Genomic DNA, 19,370 nt, shown 5'->3' on the forward strand with positions numbered 1-19,370 from the left:
ACAGTTTTGCTCCTATTTTCAAGTATTTTTTTGTTGGTGAATTTAAAATTTTAGCTGCTTTAACCTTTTTACCTCCTTTTAAGCAGTTTTGCGTGCTTTTTTTCCAACCATATTTATGTTCTTCTTTTAGAAATTCTAGACATTCATGTTTTTTTAAGACGTTCTCTCACTTTTTTACCCCTGTCTTCTGGTTTTAGCTATTTTTCCCAATTTCACTTGTACCTTTTTTAAATCCCTTTTTGAACCAACAGTGACTCATCATTTTGAATAGTACTGTGGTGTGTAACTATAATAAAAATAAGTTCAATGTTCATTCACCGTTTCATATTGTGAAAGCTTCATGGAGCCACTGCAGAGGGACTGAAGAACCGCAGGTTGCAGACCCCGGTTCTAGAAATTATAATAAAAAGGATTTTTTTTAAGTATTCCATTGGCCTGGACCACTGAAGGTAAAAACTTAAATTAGTTTCTCTCAATCATACTGACACATCAACTCTTAAATTCTGGATTTATTCTTCAGTTGCATTTCTCTTTATATTGTCTTAACCTGGCAGCTCAGCCACATCTCAAAGTCCACGAACACACTGAAGTTTCTGGATTTTTCAGTATTTTTGTGTGTAAACATGAGCCAGTCCAGCCTCAATTGAAATCCAACTAAATGTTATAAATTAAGGATATTTCCTCATTTGTATGCACTATTTTTCTTTTAATTTTTCTTAAAGAAAGAAAAAATGTTAACATAATGTATTTATTTCTATATGATGAAAAACTGACACAGGATAAACATTTAGGGGGTACTGAAGGTGCTCTACACTAATGACCGACAGTCTCTTGATGCATAATCAGTATTTTTTCTTCCAAAATGACGGAGTTTAGACTAATATTTTTGGGAAAACAAACATTATTTTAGATCTGATACAAACGGAGTAGAAAAGATGGCGGCGTGGTTGAAAGTTCGGCAGGTGGAGGGAGTGACGGGGACAGAGCTCGGCAGACAGACTCTCAGGGACGGAGCTGTAACCAGAATGAGTTATCAGACACTCATACCGGCCAAGGACGGACAGGCCGGAGCGAGGCAGGCGGGCTCTCAGCACACATCCAATCAATCATTTATCGGAGCAGCGGCTCTCTCCTCCTGACTGCTTTCTCTCTGGATTAGCAGTAAATGAGCGCTGGTGTGCGCTGCGCTCTGCTCCTGAGTCATGACTCATTCTCATCCCGTCCTGTATTTTTCAAAGAGAACTATTTTCGCCGGTGGCTGAGAGCTAAATTGCGTCTCATAAAGGGGAGCAATACAAAGCATAACTGAATACATCATCATGACGTGTTGAGAGTTTTTAGGCCCTACGATCGCTGATTTTAGCTTAGCAGTGATATAAGCAGCACGTTGTGGTTCAGAGTGACGTCGTCACTGAAGTGATTAGCACAGCGGTGTTTAAAACCGTCGCCTAACAGCAGGAAGGTTGTGGGTTTGAATCTGCCGATTGGCTCAGACCTCAGGGTTCCTCTCTCGTCACGTGGCGCCGCGCGTGAAAAGGCAGTCAATCGCACGTCGAGTAGCGGCCCAGAGGTCGGAGGAGCGGGTCTGAGGTTTGCTGGTTCAAATCCCACAGGTGTGAGCCCCTGAGCTTCACCCCTTGACCGCCTGCAGCTCGCAAAGCGCTGTGCTGAAATAAGATGAGGTTCTCTCACGCAGGTCGTTTAAATAAAGGGCAGATCTGGCGAATCTCTGTTAACATCAGTAAACCTGAGCAGTAATGAAGCAGCTGCTGTCTGGAAAAGCCTGATTATAAATCAGAACTGCAGCAGGAGCACACAAAAAACACGCACCGAGCTACATTTACTGTAAGAGTGGCACCATGTAGGCTTTATTTTCAGGCCTCGTTAACCAATATAGTACCATCGATAAAACCATGAAATAAATAATGTATAATACTACAGTAGCACATTAAAAAGGACACGTATCATCAGGTCACAGGGACACTTTTTCACCGTTACTGGAGGAGTATTTATAAAGGGGACGTGTTTCAGCGCGTACACTGCTAATCCATGCACATGCATGGCTTGCATGTCTTTTATATCCTCTTACATCAACTTATGACATTAGATCACACTGATTCTCAGTAAAATCATTATAATCTAGTCCATGGTTATAGTTATCCTGTATGGGCGCTTTACATTCACTCATACAACAAATCGATCACAACCTTTCCTTTGGCTGTAAACTCATTTAAAGTATTTGCCACAGCTTAGAGTAGTTTTGGCCTCATTCAAGCAGACATGGCCTCTGGTGGGAATGTCCAGCACTGTTAGTTTGAGTTGCATGAAGATTATATTATGTCTCCTGTGAATAAAACAGTCCAGCAGCTAAACTGTAAAAGTGGAAATGTCCACGTTGATACAGAAATATGTTTAGCAGGATCCATAATCTACAATCCTTCACCCTGCGGTTTGTCAAGTCCAAGAACCGACTGATGGCTCGTGTTGAGGTGTAGTAAAACACACAGTTCTCTGTGTGTGTGTGTGTGTCAAAGTTTCTTTTTTTTCGGTTTGGAAGAGGCATGATCACTTTCCCCGCCGAAGCTTCCAAGGCGGGGAGAAGTCAGTCGTCCTTTGTCGTGAAAAGGTCCGGGGGTTTGCGAGTTTCGACGGTGGAGGAGGAATCTCCGCCTTCAGCCGTCCAGAGGTTTCCCCAGGTACACCATGGTGACTTCAGTGTTGCCGTACACCGCCGAGACAGCGGGGAACAGGCAGGCTTTGGGCAGGCCGCGGAAAGCTACTCCCAGAAACTCAAAGCCCCTCTCGAAGGCTAAAGTCTTGTCATCCATGTCTAGAATCACTCGTATTCTCTCCCCGATCTGCAGACAGGATCAGCAACTTCAGTTCAGAACAACACAGATTTAAAAAAACGAGCCAATAAGAGGACTGATCAGTCATTTGTCAACAGCTGCCGTGCACTGGTACCTGATATTTGGGCGCGTTGTTGCACTGTGGGAAGTTTCCGTTGACCTCCCCGTTGTGCAGCAGGTTGTTGTCGACCAGGTTCCAGCCCCAGCTCTGGTCGTCGCTGCCCAGCAGGGCCACGTAGCCCTGGCACTGCATGGCCGCCCGCTTGGTGGCGATGCCGATCACGGCCACGGTGCCGAGCGGGCCCTCCCACCAGATCTCCCAGGCGTGCCGCCCTTCCGAAAAGCCGATTTTGCCGCGCGCGCCGTCCGTGCTCTGGGCGATGGGGTTGCGGTGCAGCGTGAAGCCGTTCTTCTTCACGTAAACGTTGCGGGAGCAGTCGTGAGAGCTGAGAGCGTGCTGGAAGGCCTTGAGCTGGAAGAGGAGGACGAAAGGATTCACACACAGGAATCAGGCACGGAACTCTATCATCTGATTTTGAACTGAATCACTGATTTTCAGAGGTAAGTCTGAGGATCTCCAGGTGTCCAGAGTTTATATGCATCATCTCCTTTTCAAGGAATAGACCACATGATAAAACACATGGAACAAAAACAACAAATCATCACCACACTGTGGCCAGAAAGACTAAATATAACAGAATACAGAGTGAAAGAGTTCCCTACTACAGCTATATGTGGTATGTGTTTTACTGATGTCATGTCAAAGTCAGACGACAAGCTGCTCAAACATCAGGAATGAATAAGATGTAATGTTAATGGCTTGAGATCGAGCTGAAAACACTACTTGCTAAGATTATTCTCACAGATAAAACCTGCTGCATTGTTTTTCTTTCTGTTTACTGTGAGCCCAAAGACTTCAGGGGTAAATATTGTTCGCCAAAAGCATTAATATCAAGTGTTGCATGCATCAGTATGTGTTGCTGAGCTCCTGACTGTCCTGATGGGAGTTTATGCGGAGAGAACCAGGGGCCTGTCACATGATTTTAACACCTCTCTGTCTGTCCATTTGTTTACATTCTGTTAATTGGAGCCAGTTTGTGGCCCAGCAGTCAGGTTAGTGGGGCTAAACAGCAGAGCGGCGTTAGGAAACCTACTTTCCCCTTGTAGGTGGGCAGGTTACACAGGATGTCCGACCGCAGGGCTTCATCGCTCAGAGAGCGGCTGGAGAGGCTGCGCCACACCTCGCTGTTTTCATCCGCCAGGATATTGTTCCAGTGCCAGCACACCAGCGAGCAGCGCATCAGGTCGAACAGCTCCAGGTAGGAGAAGATGTGCTCCAGGACGCGGGCCGGCAGCCTCCCGGCCACCCCCGCGCCTCCTCCGGCCGCGGCGGCGTAGGGGGAGCCGGCGGAGCTGCACCCGGCTGCCGCGGCTGCACCCAGGCAGGAGGAGCCTCCTCCCCCACCGGCCGCTCCAGACATCGTAGCCCACCGCTTTCCACCGACGACAGCGGCCGAATAAAAGAAGCTGTAGGCGAACCGAGTGGGGCGACTCCTAACGCGACCGACGCGGAGTCATTTCAGGGGGAGAGCCGCGTCCAGGGCGCTGCGGAGACGACAGTATGGAGCCTGCTCTGCGGCTTCAATGGCTGCATGGAAGCGATGCGTCAAGGTCCTGGAAGAGCGACACACACCTTACATCACCGTCCAGGCAGCGGACACATCCATCCAGAGGAAATATCAGGAACAACGGGTTTTAGCGAAACTCCAACAATTCTAATGTTGACACGCTGTCAGATAAAGAGGACTATCTGTTCAGGTTAAATATTTTTAATGACCTGCCAGGACCACGGAGCGGACAATAACCAGCTCAAAGCTTTGCTACAGTAGCAGGATTACACTGATGCTGAAGTCTTTTCTTTTTAATTAAACTGTGGCAAACGATACACCATTCAACTTTAATAAACAAGTAACTACATAATCCCTGCCGTGTCTCATAGAAGTCAATATCGGGGCTTATGTTGTTTATTTTATATATCAGTAACACATGCACTGCTTCAGATATTACATCTTATTTTTCCAGACACTAATATTGTACCTGAAAAAAAGACAAAAAAGGTGCATTTTAAGGTGCTTTGAAGCTTTTTTGGTAGTTTTTCAATTTATACATAAAACAGTGCTCAGACAGTCAATAAATTATATTGTATTTAGGATATACTGATATAAAAATAATCATATAATTGGTCGGAAATCCATTGTTTTTACTTTTGTCTTGAAAGGTAAATGTAAGGAGACAGGGCTAGATAAACCTCTGATTCCTTACTTGTCATACATACATAGGCTCTGTGCGTTTTCTCCCATCATCTTAAAATCATAATGCAAAAGTATTCTGTTTCTGCAGCGTGCTCTCCATCACAGAAGTCAAGAATGTGTCATTCATCAACCACCACAGTAGAGGCCGTCTGTTCACGGAAAAAAATTAATACAAAAAAAACATATTTATTACTTTAAGAATATTTTCAAAATCACCGTTGTTTTCTTCACCACTTGGTCTCTTAGTTTTTGTTCAGAAATATTACAGTAGACTGCTATAAACTTATTTCTTGTGCTAATCAACTTGACTGGAATTCTTCTGTTTATGTTTGATTGGCAGGTTTGAAATAGAGTAGTCCGCTGCTGTTTTTACGTTGGTGGTTTTGAGAGTTTATGTTTTGCTGCATGTTAGAATAAAATCAATGATAAAAAATATTTTTTTGAATGAATGAAATTATTCCTGGTTTAGCCTTTTTTCGTCTGGATGTCTTCATGAGGACAAAAAATAAATAACTAAATAAAAGAATGAATTCGCTGTACCACGTGACTCCACCCGGAAGTGACGCGAGGTGCTGAAAAGAGTTCATCAAAGCATCTGGGAGCAAAACACCAGCTAGCTCCATCTCACTTCTCTCCAGGACACCGCAGACAGGGACGAAGGGACGGCCGGAGGTGTTCACGGTAAGCCGCTGCGGGTCACCGCCGACACGGAGCGGCGTGCGGTGCGGTCTGCGGCGCTGGGAAGGACGGCTGTCCGGCCGGCCGCCCGCTGCCTCCGGAGCTCTGCGGCCTGTTGACAGGCTGCCCCCCCCCCTCCCCGGCTGCTCGCCGTCCGGGGACGGAGCTCCAGGAGCGGTCAGACAGGTGATTAGCGGCTCGTCTCGCCCGCCGGAGCCGACCTGCGGCGGCGGACGGGCTCCTCTCCCCCAGCAGACAGCGCCGCTCCGGAGCCGGGGGGGCTAACAGCTAGCGATAACAAAGCCCCCGCCGCCGTCACCTTTCTAAATTCTTCTACTTCAAGGTTGCCATCTTTTTTTGTTGTTGTTTTTTCCTCTCGAACGTCCGCCACCTTTTAAGGCTAAATACACCTTCCGATCATCAAAATGCACCGAAAACAATCAAACTGAACATTATTGACTCTTGCATTTTTACAAGAGAACCTTCTGGTATTCTGAGCTGTTATTTTTGTGCTTTTCCCATCTGTGGTCGATGTCATTCCAAAAAAACTATCTGCAACATCATCCTGAAAGTAACTCTAAATTTAAACTGCTTTGCATTCGTGAAATAATCACATTAAAAATCAGATTCTGGAATGATCTAGAATCTATCCTGTGTCATTTCCCGCCAGGCGTGTTATTCACTGCATTTTGCACTTCAGATCAAGGTTTGACGGTGTAGAGATATAAATTCACTGTACTTGTGTGGGTTTCTCTGTAAAGTGATGTAATGGTGCAGCAGCGGCCGATAGGGGGCAGCACAGAGGTCACCTGAGCCACAGCGGTTCTCTGATGAACTTCATGTAGTGAAGGAGTCAAGTTATAAAACATGTAAGACTGTTCAAATTGGATTTAATAGATCAATATTTAGCGCTTTTTAGTAGTAAAGGGTGTTTTTGTGCACATCTCTGTCATAAACTGTGAAGCTGAATGTTGACAAACCAGATGTTATATCACATTTATTATAAATATATGATCCAAACTAAAAGGTAATTATTTAATCACTGAAGTAAGAATGCAAAGTGATGGACTTTACCAAATGCATCTCTAAAAATGTACTAGTGTAAGGCTCATTCATGCATTTTATTTGAAATAATATATTAAATGTCTGACCCAGCTGTGTTTTGCTTTTGTATTTTCTGTGAGCAGTCGATCACAATGAATCCAGTATACAGCCCTGCACCAACAGGGGTCCCCTTCACCAACACCAAGGGTATAGGCTACCCAGGTAATCCCACACAGCAGGATGAAGGCCCGACACTGGAAAATGGCCCAAATGAAATCTGAAGAGTGGTGATGGGGTTTTGTTTTTGTCTGTTGTGGTTACAGCAGCTGGATTTCCTGTTGGCTATGCCACTGCTGCTCCAGCGTACACTCCGAATGTCTACGCGGGAGCGAATCCAGCCTTCCCCAGCGGTGAGAAACTGGAACCTTCTGGACCATTAAGGATGACTATGATTCATGATTGTGAATAAAACACACACTGAGAATCCGATCCATTGAAATCTTTATATTTTTAGTCATATTGTCACGTAGAAATAATGGACTGAATGAGTTTAGTTTCAAAGCGAGCAGCGCTAATGAGGCGCCGTCTTGTTTCTTCAGGCTACGCTCCGGGGACCCCTTTCAAAATGTCCTGCTCTCCCAACACGGGGACGGTCCCGCCGTATTCCTCCTCCCCAAACCCCTACCCTGCGGCGGTTTACCCCGTCAGGAGCACCTACGCCCAACAGAACCCCTACGCACAGGTGGGTCTGCTGCTGTCGTCTGGGCGTGTCACTGAAACTGAAAACTAAAAACTGATTTGGATGAGCTTCAGTTTCAGAGGAACGGGACTTTAATCGGTGCTTTTACTTTGGAGGATCAAGTGTTTGGTTTGTGTTGGATGCAGGCGTTAATACCGTCACAGCAGCAAGGCCCGTACTACACACAGCCTCTGTACGCGGCTCCGCCTCACGTCATCCATCACACGACCGTGGTCCAGCCCAACGGGATGCCGGCGGCCATGTACGCCCCGCCCATCCCGCCGCCCCGACCCAACGGCGTGGCCATGGGCATGGTGGCCGGCACGACCATGGCCATGTCAGCTGGTGAGTTCGTCTTTTTCACCGCAGGATCCGATTTTCTGCCGAACACAGACCAACCGGTCCGTCTTTCCCCGCTCAGGAACTTTGTTGACGACTCCGTCGCCGGCGCCCGTCGCCACCCACCCGGTCACGATGCCCACATATCGGCCTCCGGGCACGCCCAGCTACAGCTACGTGCCGCCGCAGTGGTGAAGCGAGGGGACTGTGAGTACGCCGTTCCGACCGGTGGCGGTTCCCGGCCGCTGTTCGGCTCGTACTGACGTCTGCTTCTCCTCCCCGCAGGTCAGAAGATAGTAGATATGCATTCACACTCTACTCCAGTGTTTTTCGCTCTCGGCCGGGACCTGCCGCTCGCGGCGTCCGCCGCCGATTACTCTTCTTCCAGCATAATGTGAATCTAAAAACCCAAATACATAGAAAGAGGCCCATTTGGATAGGGTGGAGGTGAAGAATAGGCCCATCCCCATGACCCCCCTCCCCTCCCCAATGGAATCAGGCTGTGTTCCACCCCCACCCCGCCCCACCCCGCCCCCTCCCTGATGCCAGCACTCCCCCCACCTGCTGCATAACTCACATCAAACTGCAATGAATCCATGCAAACCTTTTGTGGGCCGCCATGCAGGTTTTTATAGCTTAAACTCTAAAGTGGTGAAAAGGGAGTTTTGACTCGTTCCTTTGTCTTTTTTTTTTTTTTTTTTTTTCTTTTTTCCGGTTTGATTTGGGGAATAGATATGACGTTGAATGCATGTGTATATATAGATATATGAAGTAATGCTAGCTCAATCTACCTGCTGTGACAGATGCAAATTCAACAAAAGGCACACATCCAAAGGAACTAAAGAAAAAAAAAAAACAGAAGAAGAAGAAAAAAGTAATAATCTGCAATGCTGACTCACCAGTGACCATGTCTTAAATGTGAAAGTAGAAAAGACAAGAAACGTCTGTTCATGCAAAAACACGCCTGCGTCATCAAGTGCAGGCCGAACTGTGCGATTTCCACCGCTTTGTGTTTCGGGTCGGCGATGTTCGGGTTTTACCTTTCAGTGACGCATCGTTTGCATTTTGTCTTGCCGTTTGGTATTTTTAGCAGCGGGGCGTTTTTTGAGTTTGTGCCTCCGACTGACGGCCATTCCAACATTCTGGATGTTTTTAATTTTCCTGCTGCGTTCCACATTTTAGAGAGAGAGAGAGAGAGAGAGAGAGAGAGAGAGAGAGAGAGAGAGAGTCGGTTTATTTTATTCCAGAAGTCAAAAGCAGCTCCTACGTCAAAGCGTTCCACTTTGCTTTTTTCTTTTTTTTTGCCAGAAGTGTTCTTGGTGGGGAATAAATTCGAGGGATTCATTTGCACCCATTAGATGAGTGTGAGTGAGCAGGAGTGACATTGTTTGTGAAAGTGAAATAAAAATAGAAACCATTGAAAATGGTGCCATACGATACGACATGCTTAGACCCTGCGACCTACATGTCACTATAATCAATTTGTTCTTAGCTAGGTCTGAAGCACTACGTCATTAAATCACTGCTAACTGTGGACATGCTCAGAAAAAAAATACAAAACAAAAGATATAGTTAAACTCCATTTGTGAATAGCACTACTGAATAAAGGCACTAATTGAAAACAGTTTGTAAAGATATCTGACCTTCTGACATTGCTCGCTGTTTTACCTCAAGGTTCCAGGCTAACCCACAAATATCACTGTTTCAGAAATGCTTTTCTATGTTGCCTCAGTCACCTCAGTTACATGATCTGTTTTGTAAATGTTATTTTTGTGATTTTGGTTCCTGTTTTGTATTCTAATGAAAGACCAAAAATAAAAACAAATACAAGAACGATCAGTGCGCTTCCTCTTTTGCCTTTTTGGAGGTGTTGGCACCCAGAATGAGCACACAGCACAGAAAACTATCAAATGGGAAGGATTGAAACAATCATGGAAGAGATACGTCAACTATGGAACTCTTTTAAATACCCACATAGCCAAAATATACGTATTGTGTTGGTGGATGTAATAAATCATTTCAACACATTCACACTTGTGATCAGTGTACACGCATTCATTAATATACACCTCCACTTCATTGGTTGTTAATGATTTACCACAATATATATTAATCAGAGGTGCAAAGGCTGCTGTGGGTCACTTAGCAGTGTCCTGGTTGACTCTCTTGTCCCAGAGGGAGAATAATTTGGTTCAGCTCCATCAGCAGTGACTGTCTGAATCCCTGCAGTGGACTGAAACCTGTTAATTCGCAGCATCCTTGAAACTTGAGTTGGATGGATTGAATACTGGAAATCTGTAGTCAATAACAACTGCTTCTACACTGCTGAAATTCTGTTCAGCTCGATAGTAATCATAATAATGATAATAATAAAAACCAGACAAAACTACTCATAATACTTGATAATTTTTAATCTGCTTTCATTGCAGTGTCATTCCAAAACATTAGAGTTTATGCACTCATAACCCAGAAATTCATATAAAAAAATCAAAGATAGATTTTTTTCTGTAATGCTAAAGTAGTTAAAAAATAGTAAATAGACATTATAATAAAAAAATAAAAAAAAAATGGTTGAAAAATACCAAACTTTCAGTGAAGAATGGTTCAAATACTTCTTTAAATTGAAGTAACAAAAATTGCTATTTTTAGGATAACGTGTATTTGTTACTTATTTCCCGTTATTTATCGCCACTTGTAATTAAGAAGTAATTAAAACCTTTACCTATGTGGTTCCGCCACATGGGGGCGACAAAACTTCCGCTCTGCCGGATTAAAAACAGCAGAAGGGTTTTTTTTCCCCAGTAATGCACTGCGGCGCGGGAGCTACAATATTTGAATGGGCGAACTCGGAGAACAGCTCGTGCAGGAATCTTTCTGTTTGGAGTGTAAAGCGGCTGGTTTTTGGAAATGTCGTGAGTGAATCATGAGCAGCGGCTCCGTTTCTCCCGCTCTCCTCTTTGAGGACGTGTGGAAGCAGCTAAAAGAGTGTCACCAGAGCGCTCTCCAAGGTAAACCGAACACTTTGTTTACGGTAGTGACCACACGCTAAATATGAGTCTGGTTATTATTCTTATTTGTTTGTTTACTAGAATTGGAGGCAAAAGTGAACAAGCTGAAAAAAGACCGCTGTCTGTGAGTATCTTAAACCGGCTGTGTTGTGTTTTTGACCTGCTGTTGACAGACTCTTCTTCTTGTGGTTTTTGGTTCAGAGACGCTCAGAAGCTTGAGGTGTTTTATAATCGGAACCGTCAGCTGAAGGAGCAGAACACAGCCCTGCTGGAGGCCATCAGCCACCTGGAGGACAGGTCAGAGCGGCTTGTGGTTCAGAGCTTAGGTGCGTCGTGATGAACATGTCTTGAGAGGAAATGGTCTTCACTGATTTCAGGCTTCGAACAGGAGAATGCAAACAGTGCGCCTTGTTAAAGGAGAACCACAGAAACAGTCAGGATCAGAGTCTGCAGATCATCTCTAAACTCGGTGAGTTAATTTGTCTCCGTTCTTATTTCACTGTCACGTAAAAATGTGGCTGAGCTGAGGAGGATTTGTGTGAATGCATTTATATTATTCGTGGAGATGGGTCAAAAAAGACAAGTTGTTCTTCATGACATCCATATATCTTTCCCTCCAGGAGGTTTCAGATGACTGTGGGTGAAGGAAGGGTATATTTTTGGAGAAATGCATCAAAAGCATCCCACAGAGAGACATCCATTCACTCATATTCACGCCTACAGCCAATCAGAGACACTCCTACCCTCTCTACATGTTTTGGGACTGTGGGAGATAATTAGTACTTTTATAGAGGAAGTATGCAATCTTCAAAGTAAGAGCTCCCCCGAGCCCGGAACTGAATCCTTTTGAGGGATCAGTTGTGAGCACTTCATCAAGACGTTGGCTGAACTTCAGTTCCCTGTTTCTTGCTTGATTTCCAGAGAGTGAAAGAAATGCGTTGGAGGATGAAAACAGAAAACTGTTCACTGAACTGCAGAAGACGAAGATGCAGTGGTAGGCTTCTCTTGTCCATAAACTATATTTTTTCAGCAGCTTCTCCCTATAAGAATAACAAATACTGAGTCTTTCAGCCAGAGCTGACACTAGAATTGCTGTTTTGACCCATTAAACCAGAGAGGTTTTTTTTTTAAATTTCCCACATAAGCATTGCAGATGTTTATTTTTTTATTTTATTTTTTATTGAGCTCTGGCAGCTCCTCGGACCAGGAGGACGGCATCATCCCAGACTCGCCCGTCCTGACCAGCTCGCTGACCGCGGGAAGCAAGCTGAGGAAGCACAAAAACACTGACAAGAAGAAGAAGAAGAACATTCGCTACATGGAGAAACCTCTGCCGTGGTCTCACAAGTCTCTGTTCAACGGTCAGTTCTCCCTGAAGGAACCTTCCCCTCCGACATGTGTTTCTCTAACCGCCGTTGTCCTTTTTGACACCAAGAGCCGGTTTGCAGCATGAAGAAACACGAAGAGGCTGAAGTGCTGGTGGTGAACACCTGTGAGGAGGACGCAGCGTCGCTGATCTCAAGTAAGACTTCATCTACGGCGCTGTTTTATTTTAGGACAATGAAACAGGAACAAGCTTTTGCCGGTTTCTGAGACAAGAGGAACTGGAAACTTGACTTATACTTCTGAAATCTTATCAGCCACAGAGGAGAGAAAAAAATACTGAGGAAACTATCAATGATCTATTAGAAATCAGGCTTTTTTTTGGTTGTTAAACTCTAAAGCACCGTAGTGTCATACTGATTTAAAGATAATGGTTCTGCTATTGAATCACGACTTCCTCCTGCTGTTTTCTGTGATGTTCGTGACTTTGCGGTTTGGTTTCTGAAGATGTGTCTGTTTCGTTTTCGAAGCTGTGGACGATGATGAGGAGGAGGCGATTGCAGAAACATGTGCTTTTGATCTTCTTGCCAAACATCCAGTGGTAAGCGGGTTTGAAGCAGAATATTAAAGTCTCATGTGACCGTTTAAAATCATTTTGGTTAATTTTTTTCCTCAGAAATTGGAGATGACTACAAGTCAGCAGAACAAGCATGACAGTCATTTAAAGTAAGCTTCATCACACACATTAATCTGTGTCACAGATACTAAAATTTTCTAGTTTTCCCATTTAAAATATTGACAAAATATGTGTTTATCGTTTGAAAGGTTTTCTTAAAACTAACTCTGAATTAATGTCATCAAATCTGCGCTGATCCACAGTCCTGACTCGACCGCTGAGCTGGCCGTCTCCTCACGCTGCCTGCAGGCCGGTGATCGCACGGCCAAGCAGACGAAGCAGGAAAGAAACGCAGAACAAATCCAGGAAGCGGCGGACTCGCAGAAGGAAGATAGACGCACGCAGCCGGATCTGATGAGCAAGAGCAGCGTGTTCGGGAGGAATCGCAGTTCCAAGAGGGAGCCGCCGGATGACGAGGCAAGACATGAGACCACAAACACTGCTTTCGTGTGTGTGTGTGTCTTGAAGAAACGGTACAATCAGGGCATATATCAGTCAGTTGTGATGTAGTGAGCTGAAATGCTTAAAAAAAAGTGAAATGTGTTCTTCTAAAATGAAAAAAAAAAGTTTTTTTTTCCATGTATTTGCATCAGGTGGAACCGAGACGATCTAACACTGCCAGCCTAAATCCCTGCCGGAGTCCTGTGTTTAAGAAGCCGAAAGGGACGTTTAACAGGGAGTCTGAGGCTGCTGGGATGAGAAGGCCTCTTCAGGAGAATCCCAATGCGTCCAGCCTCGGTAATAATCTGCCTGGAGGAGCGTCCTGTCATTCTGCACCTCCAGGTGCTCCAGCTGCAGTGTGACAGACAGAAAGGCCCAGCAGAGGACAGTCAGGACTCTGTCCGAGACGCTGCAGGACTCCGAAACGTTTGTACTACTGTTGAACCTACAGCCAAACGACGATGAAGCTTTGTTTGAATACTCGTACAAAAGTTCCCAAGTTCTCCAACCTTCCCTGGCTTGTTTGGCTTTTCACCACTAGATGGTGCAGGGAGGCAGGAGGAGGAGTATTTAAGACAGGAATCATCCATGTTTACACTGTGATCAGCTGCAAAAAGAAAACCCATAAACCCATACACCTAAAACACTTTAGACTTACTAAAAATACTTCAGAAGATAATGAAATGTCACTGTGTGTGTGTGTGTGTGTGTGTGTGTGGCTCTGCAGACACGAGGCCCACGTGGAGCGTTGACCCGGCGCTCGCTCTGTCCGTGGACGACAGTGAGAGAAGAGACGAGGTGCGAGAACCTGCAGCCATCTTTGACAGCTCGACGTGAACGTGAGACAGAGTGTCTGACGGTGTGTGTGTGTGTGTGTGTGTGTGTGTGTGTGTGTGTGTGTGTGAGACAGGAGGAGGAGCCGACCGACACAGACTGCACCTGGGTCAGTCACAGCATGCTTCAGGGTCGAGGAAATGGACTCTCCACTGAGGGTATACTCACCATCTTTCCTGAGCTGCGGAGACGCGATATCGGAGTTTTTCTGACGTGTGACTGACAACCGGAGCTTCTCCTCCCAGGACTGGGCCAGAAGGCAAACGACAGCCTGGAAATGATGTTTGACAGAACAACTGATGGGGAGTACAGGTCCTTCATCGGGGAGAGCCAGCCCTGCGATGATGATGATGAAGAGGAAGAGAAGCATGGTACCCTCAGATCGTAGAGCTGTGTGATGTTAAATCTCAGATCTTGCATTAATTCTGAGTTTTAATCTTCTCTCATAAAGAAGAGGCGGATCGCCCTGGAAAGTCCGAAGCTCAGTAAGAAAATCCTCCTTTTAACTCGGTTCCATCTGTAAAACCTCGTAACTCAACAGCTGACGCCTTCTCCCTGTCGTCCAGAACGCCGTCGTTTCCGCACATCGCCGTCGTGCGCAGGAAGGACGAGCGAAGGAAGCTGAAGGGCACCACCTGCAAGGAGTGTGAAATTGTGAGCATCTTTGGCTTCTTGAGGGTGAACCTGGGTGACGCTGCTGTCTTCCTGACGTAAATGACGGTTTCTGGCAGTATTACTCCCATCTGCCGGAGGAGCAGAGGCGGCAGAAGCTGGCTGCTTGCTCCAGGCACCGCTTCCGCTACATCCCCCCCTGCACCCCCGACAACTTCTGGGAGGTCGGCTTTCCTTCCACGCAGACGTGCATCGAGAGAGGTGAGGTCTTCACCCCGACCCGGCCGTTTCTCTCCCTGGACCAGGGCTCAGTGGGACGTCTGTCCTCCTGTCTCCAGGATACATCAGGGAGGAGAAGAAGCCCGGCGAGCGCCTGCGGAGACGGAGGCCGTTCTGCGCCTTGTTCTCCCCGAAGAGCAGCCAGGAGCCCAGCTGAGAGGCTCCTCCCACCTCGCGCCGGGTGATCCAGAGCTGCAGGACGTCCGTCTGCTTCAGCCACAGGGCGACTCGGGCTCATTTCCTTATTCTTTACACACACTGGGTTTGCACCAGCGACTGCCTTTGTTAGTTGTTTTTTTTCCTCTCTCAGGCACTACGTTTTGTATAAATAAAAACTGAAACTGTTTTGCGGGCAACATGTCTGACAACTCCATCGTGACAGTGGAATGAAAACACAGCGTGTGAAAAGAGGAGTTATTTAATCAGGAGGCCATCAGTAACAGTGGAAAAATAATCTTCTATAAAAGAATCTCGGAGCTTCGACGGAGTGCGAGACGTGAACGTGTGGAGGGCGTCACGGGTGAGAGCCTCTCTCTGAATACAGCAGCAGCGCCTCGCCGACGTGGCTGAAGATCACACTGATGGAGAAAACAGACCCGAGTGTGAAGCAGCAGACACCAGGATACACACACACACACACACACACACACACTTGGGAGTTCTTACCAGGCCAGAGAGGCGGCGTTGACGTCCATGTTGAAGAAGAACGGCGACAGGCTCATGGCCGCGACCTGGGAAACCGTCGCAGCGGTCAGCCTCCTCGCGGACGACACACACGGAGCGCCGTACTCACCTTGGACAGGAACATCCACGCCCCGAAGTGCTCCAGGGACAGTCCGCTCTTCAGCCTCACGGTGGCGAGCAGCAGCAGGAACCCCAGCAGGGCGCTGCGGGAGCAACCACACCACTTCCCGTGAGACCAGCTCTGTTTCCGACGTCTGAGTTCAAAAGGTAACCGCTGGCACGCCGCCCTGCTCTCACCTGGCACAGCAGCCGCAGTGGAACATGTACGAGCGGAGGGACGGGAACGCCAAGGCGCCGCTGAGGTCGCCTGTCAATCCAGAGACGCAGAACACTCGGTTACCTTCATCCACACAGGCGGAGCTGGACGCCTGTCGGACTGATCCCACCTGTCGGGTGAGCGGCGGCGGCCAGCAGCAGCACGCTGCAGTGGAAAGGTGCAGTCAGTCTGAGCTCCCGGTTCGAACCCTCTCACATTGGATAGACGTCAAACTCTTACCTGAACAGGTAGTTGATGCACTGCTGCTCCAGGTCACTGCAACAGGACAACAGAACAGACCTCAGAGAGGAAAATCTAGTAGTTTAGGAGAAAATGTAAAGCGTCTGATCTTACCTCAAGTTGGAGGACTTGTAGTGAACTTGAAAGACTCGGTAAGCTCCTGAAAACAAGTTGCTGTGAATTAGTGAGATCCATCCTGTGACAGTGGTTCGTTTATATCATTTCTAGAGGAAATACAGTGAGATATGAGGGTCGTAGATGGAGGCTGGCAGGTCGAAAAGGGTCAAAAACTATGCAACAGTGTGAGGCCATCTTTAATTTACACGTCTCACTCTAATGTGCTCAAGTGCAACGTGACAACTTGGCTCTGGAGGAAAGTGACATTATCCAGGGCTGGAAATATGGAGCTTTGAGGAGATTAGAAGGCACGACGAGCAGAGACACACCACTTGTTTTTAAGGCGTGTTCACGTCTGTCATGTTTGTTCCAGCCTAAACTCACTCGGGTACCAGCTGAACGAGTTTACTCCGGAGCTGGTTTGCTTGTGTGTGAGAATCCAAACACTGCAGAAGCAGTTTGACACAGTCAGTACATAGAAGGGATCACTGTGTTCACTGTTCTTAGCCAGTAAAATCCCACCAGGAACAATCTAACATTTCGGTTCTAAATTAAACTGATGTGAGCAAAAAGGGACCCAAACCCATGAGCAAGGCTTCAGATCAGACCAGGGAAGTGAACTAATCTTTGGTGTTCCTCAAGGCTCACGACTCGGGCCACGGTTCTTCTCCTGATAGTAAGTCTTTCTGCAGGTTTAGGTGATGCTACAGATTAGACCGAGGTGTGTTTGTGTAAAACCTGCAGGACTGGGACTAAGAGTCCGACACTCACCGACACACAGCAGGTGGCCGACGGCCCACAGGTAGCCGCTGCGGTCCGACTGCAAAGCCACAAGTTCTCACTCAGTCTGACGCACCGGCGGTTAAACAAGTCAGAGAGTGGCTGGCGGGTTCTCACCTGGGGGTCGTGGAACGGGAGGCTGACGGCTGAGAGCAGCATGAGGGCGATGCTGTGTGGGCAGGAGAGGAAAACACGTTACAGGACGCAGATCGAGCGCACGGCGAAAGATGATGGACTCGTTCTTATTCTCACACACCTGATGAGCTTCAGCCGCCGAGTCTTCTGCTGGACGGAGAGACCAGAGTCAGCCCGGAGGAAGTCTGAATGCTTTGCTTCCAGTGAGGAAGATGAGTGACGGGACTCACCTCTCTCTGCAGAACCTTGAGGATGAAGTAACTGACGACATGAGAGGAGTTCTGAAGGGTGAAGAAAAAAGGGATGTCCTGCACAGAGATCAGAGACGACGCTTTAAAATCCAGAGAAACTCCTCAACAGCAGTAAGAAGACACGTGACTTACGATGTGAGACAAGGCCCTGGAACCGGCGTAGATATTCCCCAGGAACAGGACCGATCCGGGAAGGCAGGAGACAGCTGCAGACCTGGAACCCAGCGGGAATCAAACCACATCTGGAAAGGAAGCGACACATCCTGCAGGAAGCGTTGGAGAGCGGTACCTGCTGATGCCTCGCATCTCCACCCATCCCAGCTTCCCCGACAGCAGCAGCAGCACAGCGCCGATCAGCGTCTGCCATCTGGAGACACACAGGACCTGTGCAACATCTGGCTGCTTTAAGAATCAAATAAACCATTCACTTCCAGGCACTCACCCTTGAAACAAGGTGGGGTAGGTGAAGTTCAACACCGACAGAACAAACTAGAGGAAGAAGAAGAGAGGGGAGTCAGGCCACTGAGCCATCAGCTGTGATCCTCATTAATCCATCAAAACCCAGCCTGTCCAGTAAATCAGCACATTAAAAGTCTTTATTCTGACAGAGCACAGCAGTCAGTGGTCCATCCATAACTGATGGGACTGGACAGAGCGTTTCCTGCTTTCTTCACGCGTCATGTTCTTCAGTAACGCCGCTCTGCTCCACTCATCACGGTCTCATTGGGATTTCCCGCCTTTCTTCACGGCTCTTGGAGGCTGCTGTGTGTCCTCCGTCTGCAGAGGACTGCAGATGGACTCAGATCGTCTGCGCTCTCCTCACTTCCTCACCTTGTTGGTGAAATACGACACGACGAAGACGGAGCCGAAGACGAGCCCGGAGACGTGTCTCCTCCACTGCATGCTGGACCGCAGACAGGCCGCTCCGGGGACATGGCTCCCGGGACGCCGCCGTCAGAGAGGGGACATGTCCCGGGTCCTCCTGGTCCCTCCTGGTCCCTCCTGGTCCCCCCTGTCTCCTCGGTCCTCCTCTGTCCTCCTCCAGGTGACACGTCAAGACGTTACAGGACGAAGATCGTCTCCGCGCGAGGAGCGCTCACATGGGATCTTATGCAGCAACAATAACAACAATTCTCACAAAAGTCTCTCCTTCATAGACATTTATATAAATGGATTTTATATCTATATCCATATCTGAAATTCAACAATAACTAAATCGTGTCACTACCATCTGTTTGTACTATTATACTAATTTAATTAAATTTAGATTATTAAATCTTTTTACTTTATTCCGTTCCTTTAAATCTTTTCTTAATCTCTTTGTTTTAATGTTTTTTTATTTTAAAACACTGTGACTTGTCTTGTGTCTGAATTTAAATAATTTTCTTTTCAATAGCTACTTCTCAAATGCAGTTAGTAAACTGTTCAACACTCATAAGTAGCTTAAAAGATGCACAATCAGATAAAAACTATAATAGTTTTACCAATATAGAAGATGAAAGAATGGATTATTACATTAACAATGTTTCTTTTTCTTCTTTTTTTTACGGTGAAAATCAAAGAAACATCCTTCGAGTTAAATCAAAGACATGACTGATCTTCCTGCATCAGTAACTTGATGAATTGATGAGTTTATCTTCCTTTTTACAATTGAATTAAGGCGGACTCTTCACGCAATTATTTAAAAACGATGGCAGTCTATGGCGGACCAAT

General features: G+C 46.7%; 5 protein-coding genes across 7 annotated transcripts in view; 3 read left to right on the forward strand and 2 right to left on the reverse strand.

Annotated features, from left to right (window-relative positions):
• LOC115394103 (zinc finger protein 45-like) overlaps positions 1-19,370 on the forward strand; it is a 1,173,573-nt gene that overhangs the window by 454,439 nt on the left and 699,764 nt on the right. The window lies entirely within an intron of this gene.
• Positions 1,816-4,487, reverse strand: fbxo45 (F-box protein 45). The gene is made up of 3 exons (XM_030099382.1): positions 4,004-4,487; positions 2,965-3,321; positions 1,816-2,858 (listed from the first exon to the last, which is right to left on the reverse strand). Exons 1-3 carry the CDS (start codon positions 4,328-4,330, stop codon positions 2,673-2,675), a joined length of 870 nt encoding a protein of 289 aa, XP_029955242.1. The 5' UTR covers positions 4,331-4,487; the 3' UTR covers positions 1,816-2,672.
• fam168b (family with sequence similarity 168 member B) lies at positions 5,717-8,920 on the forward strand. Of its 2 annotated transcripts, none has more exons than XM_030099387.1 (7): positions 5,717-5,842; positions 7,014-7,105; positions 7,207-7,293; positions 7,483-7,625; positions 7,769-7,967; positions 8,044-8,168; positions 8,247-8,920. In XM_030099387.1, exons 2-6 carry the CDS (start codon positions 7,036-7,038, stop codon positions 8,154-8,156), a joined length of 612 nt encoding a protein of 203 aa, XP_029955247.1. In that variant the 5' UTR covers positions 5,717-5,842; positions 7,014-7,035; the 3' UTR covers positions 8,157-8,168; positions 8,247-8,920. The 2 variants fall into 2 exon arrangements, with proteins under 2 accessions (XP_029955247.1, XP_029955246.1); XM_030099386.1 differs by having other exon boundaries at positions 7,027-7,105.
• On the forward strand, positions 10,825-15,479 carry rbbp8 (retinoblastoma binding protein 8). The gene is made up of 18 exons (XM_030099310.1): positions 10,825-10,969; positions 11,051-11,093; positions 11,171-11,266; positions 11,347-11,438; positions 11,891-11,963; positions 12,155-12,330; positions 12,405-12,491; positions 12,823-12,893; positions 12,969-13,018; positions 13,172-13,385; positions 13,562-13,706; positions 14,137-14,207; positions 14,320-14,401; positions 14,489-14,614; positions 14,695-14,728; positions 14,810-14,897; positions 14,975-15,116; positions 15,194-15,479. Exons 1-18 carry the CDS (start codon positions 10,885-10,887, stop codon positions 15,289-15,291), a joined length of 1,773 nt encoding a protein of 590 aa, XP_029955170.1. The 5' UTR covers positions 10,825-10,884; the 3' UTR covers positions 15,292-15,479.
• Positions 15,537-18,714, reverse strand: slc35d4 (solute carrier family 35 member D4). Of its 2 annotated transcripts, none has more exons than XM_030099379.1 (15): positions 18,489-18,714; positions 18,100-18,146; positions 17,947-18,024; positions 17,790-17,871; positions 17,637-17,714; positions 17,528-17,553; positions 17,389-17,440; positions 17,263-17,311; positions 16,489-16,534; positions 16,375-16,410; positions 16,265-16,299; positions 16,116-16,185; positions 15,928-16,021; positions 15,801-15,865; positions 15,537-15,712 (listed from the first exon to the last, which is right to left on the reverse strand). In XM_030099379.1, exons 1-15 carry the CDS (start codon positions 18,558-18,560, stop codon positions 15,649-15,651), a joined length of 894 nt encoding a protein of 297 aa, XP_029955239.1. In that variant the 5' UTR covers positions 18,561-18,714; the 3' UTR covers positions 15,537-15,648. The 2 variants fall into 2 exon arrangements, with proteins under 2 accessions (XP_029955239.1, XP_029955237.1); XM_030099377.1 differs by having other exon boundaries at positions 17,528-17,556.

The sequence above is a fragment of the Salarias fasciatus genome, chromosome 9, assembly GCF_902148845.1.
Source record: "Salarias fasciatus chromosome 9, fSalaFa1.1, whole genome shotgun sequence".
Classification (NCBI taxonomy): domain Eukaryota; kingdom Metazoa; phylum Chordata; class Actinopteri; order Blenniiformes; family Blenniidae; genus Salarias; species Salarias fasciatus.

Excerpts from the sequence above, each read along its gene's own strand:
- slc35d4 (XM_030099377.1), bottom strand. The coding sequence starts at position 18,560 with ATGCAGTGGAGGAGACACGTCTCCGGGCTCGTCTTCGGCTCCGTCTTC. Across the intron at positions 18,147-18,488 it reads TGTCGTATTTCACCAACAAG|TTTGTTCTGTCGGTGTTGAA; the intron begins GTGAGGAAGTGA and ends TTCTTCCTCTAG. Across the intron at positions 16,022-16,115 it reads CACTGCGGCTGCTGTGCCAG|CGCCCTGCTGGGGTTCCTGC; the intron begins GTGAGAGCAGGG and ends TTGCTCCCGCAG.
- fbxo45 (XM_030099382.1), bottom strand. The coding sequence starts at position 4,330 with ATGTCTGGAGCGGCCGGTGGGGGAGGAGGCTCCTCCTGCCTGGGTGCA. Across the intron at positions 3,322-4,003 it reads TGCCCACCTACAAGGGGAAA|CTCAAGGCCTTCCAGCACGC; the intron begins GTAGGTTTCCTA and ends CTCCTCTTCCAG. Across the intron at positions 2,859-2,964 it reads ACAACGCGCCCAAATATCAG|ATCGGGGAGAGAATACGAGT; the intron begins GTACCAGTGCAC and ends TCCTGTCTGCAG.
- fam168b (XM_030099387.1), top strand. The coding sequence starts at position 7,036 with ATGAATCCAGTATACAGCCCTGCACCAACAGGGGTCCCCTTCACCAAC. Across the intron at positions 7,294-7,482 it reads GAATCCAGCCTTCCCCAGCG|GCTACGCTCCGGGGACCCCT; the intron begins GTGAGAAACTGG and ends TTGTTTCTTCAG. Across the intron at positions 7,626-7,768 it reads AACAGAACCCCTACGCACAG|GCGTTAATACCGTCACAGCA; the intron begins GTGGGTCTGCTG and ends TGTTGGATGCAG.
- rbbp8 (XM_030099310.1), top strand. The coding sequence starts at position 10,885 with ATGAGCAGCGGCTCCGTTTCTCCCGCTCTCCTCTTTGAGGACGTGTGG. Across the intron at positions 12,894-12,968 it reads TTCTTGCCAAACATCCAGTG|AAATTGGAGATGACTACAAG; the intron begins GTAAGCGGGTTT and ends TTTTTTCCTCAG. Across the intron at positions 13,707-14,136 it reads TCCCAATGCGTCCAGCCTCG|ACACGAGGCCCACGTGGAGC; the intron begins GTAATAATCTGC and ends GTGGCTCTGCAG.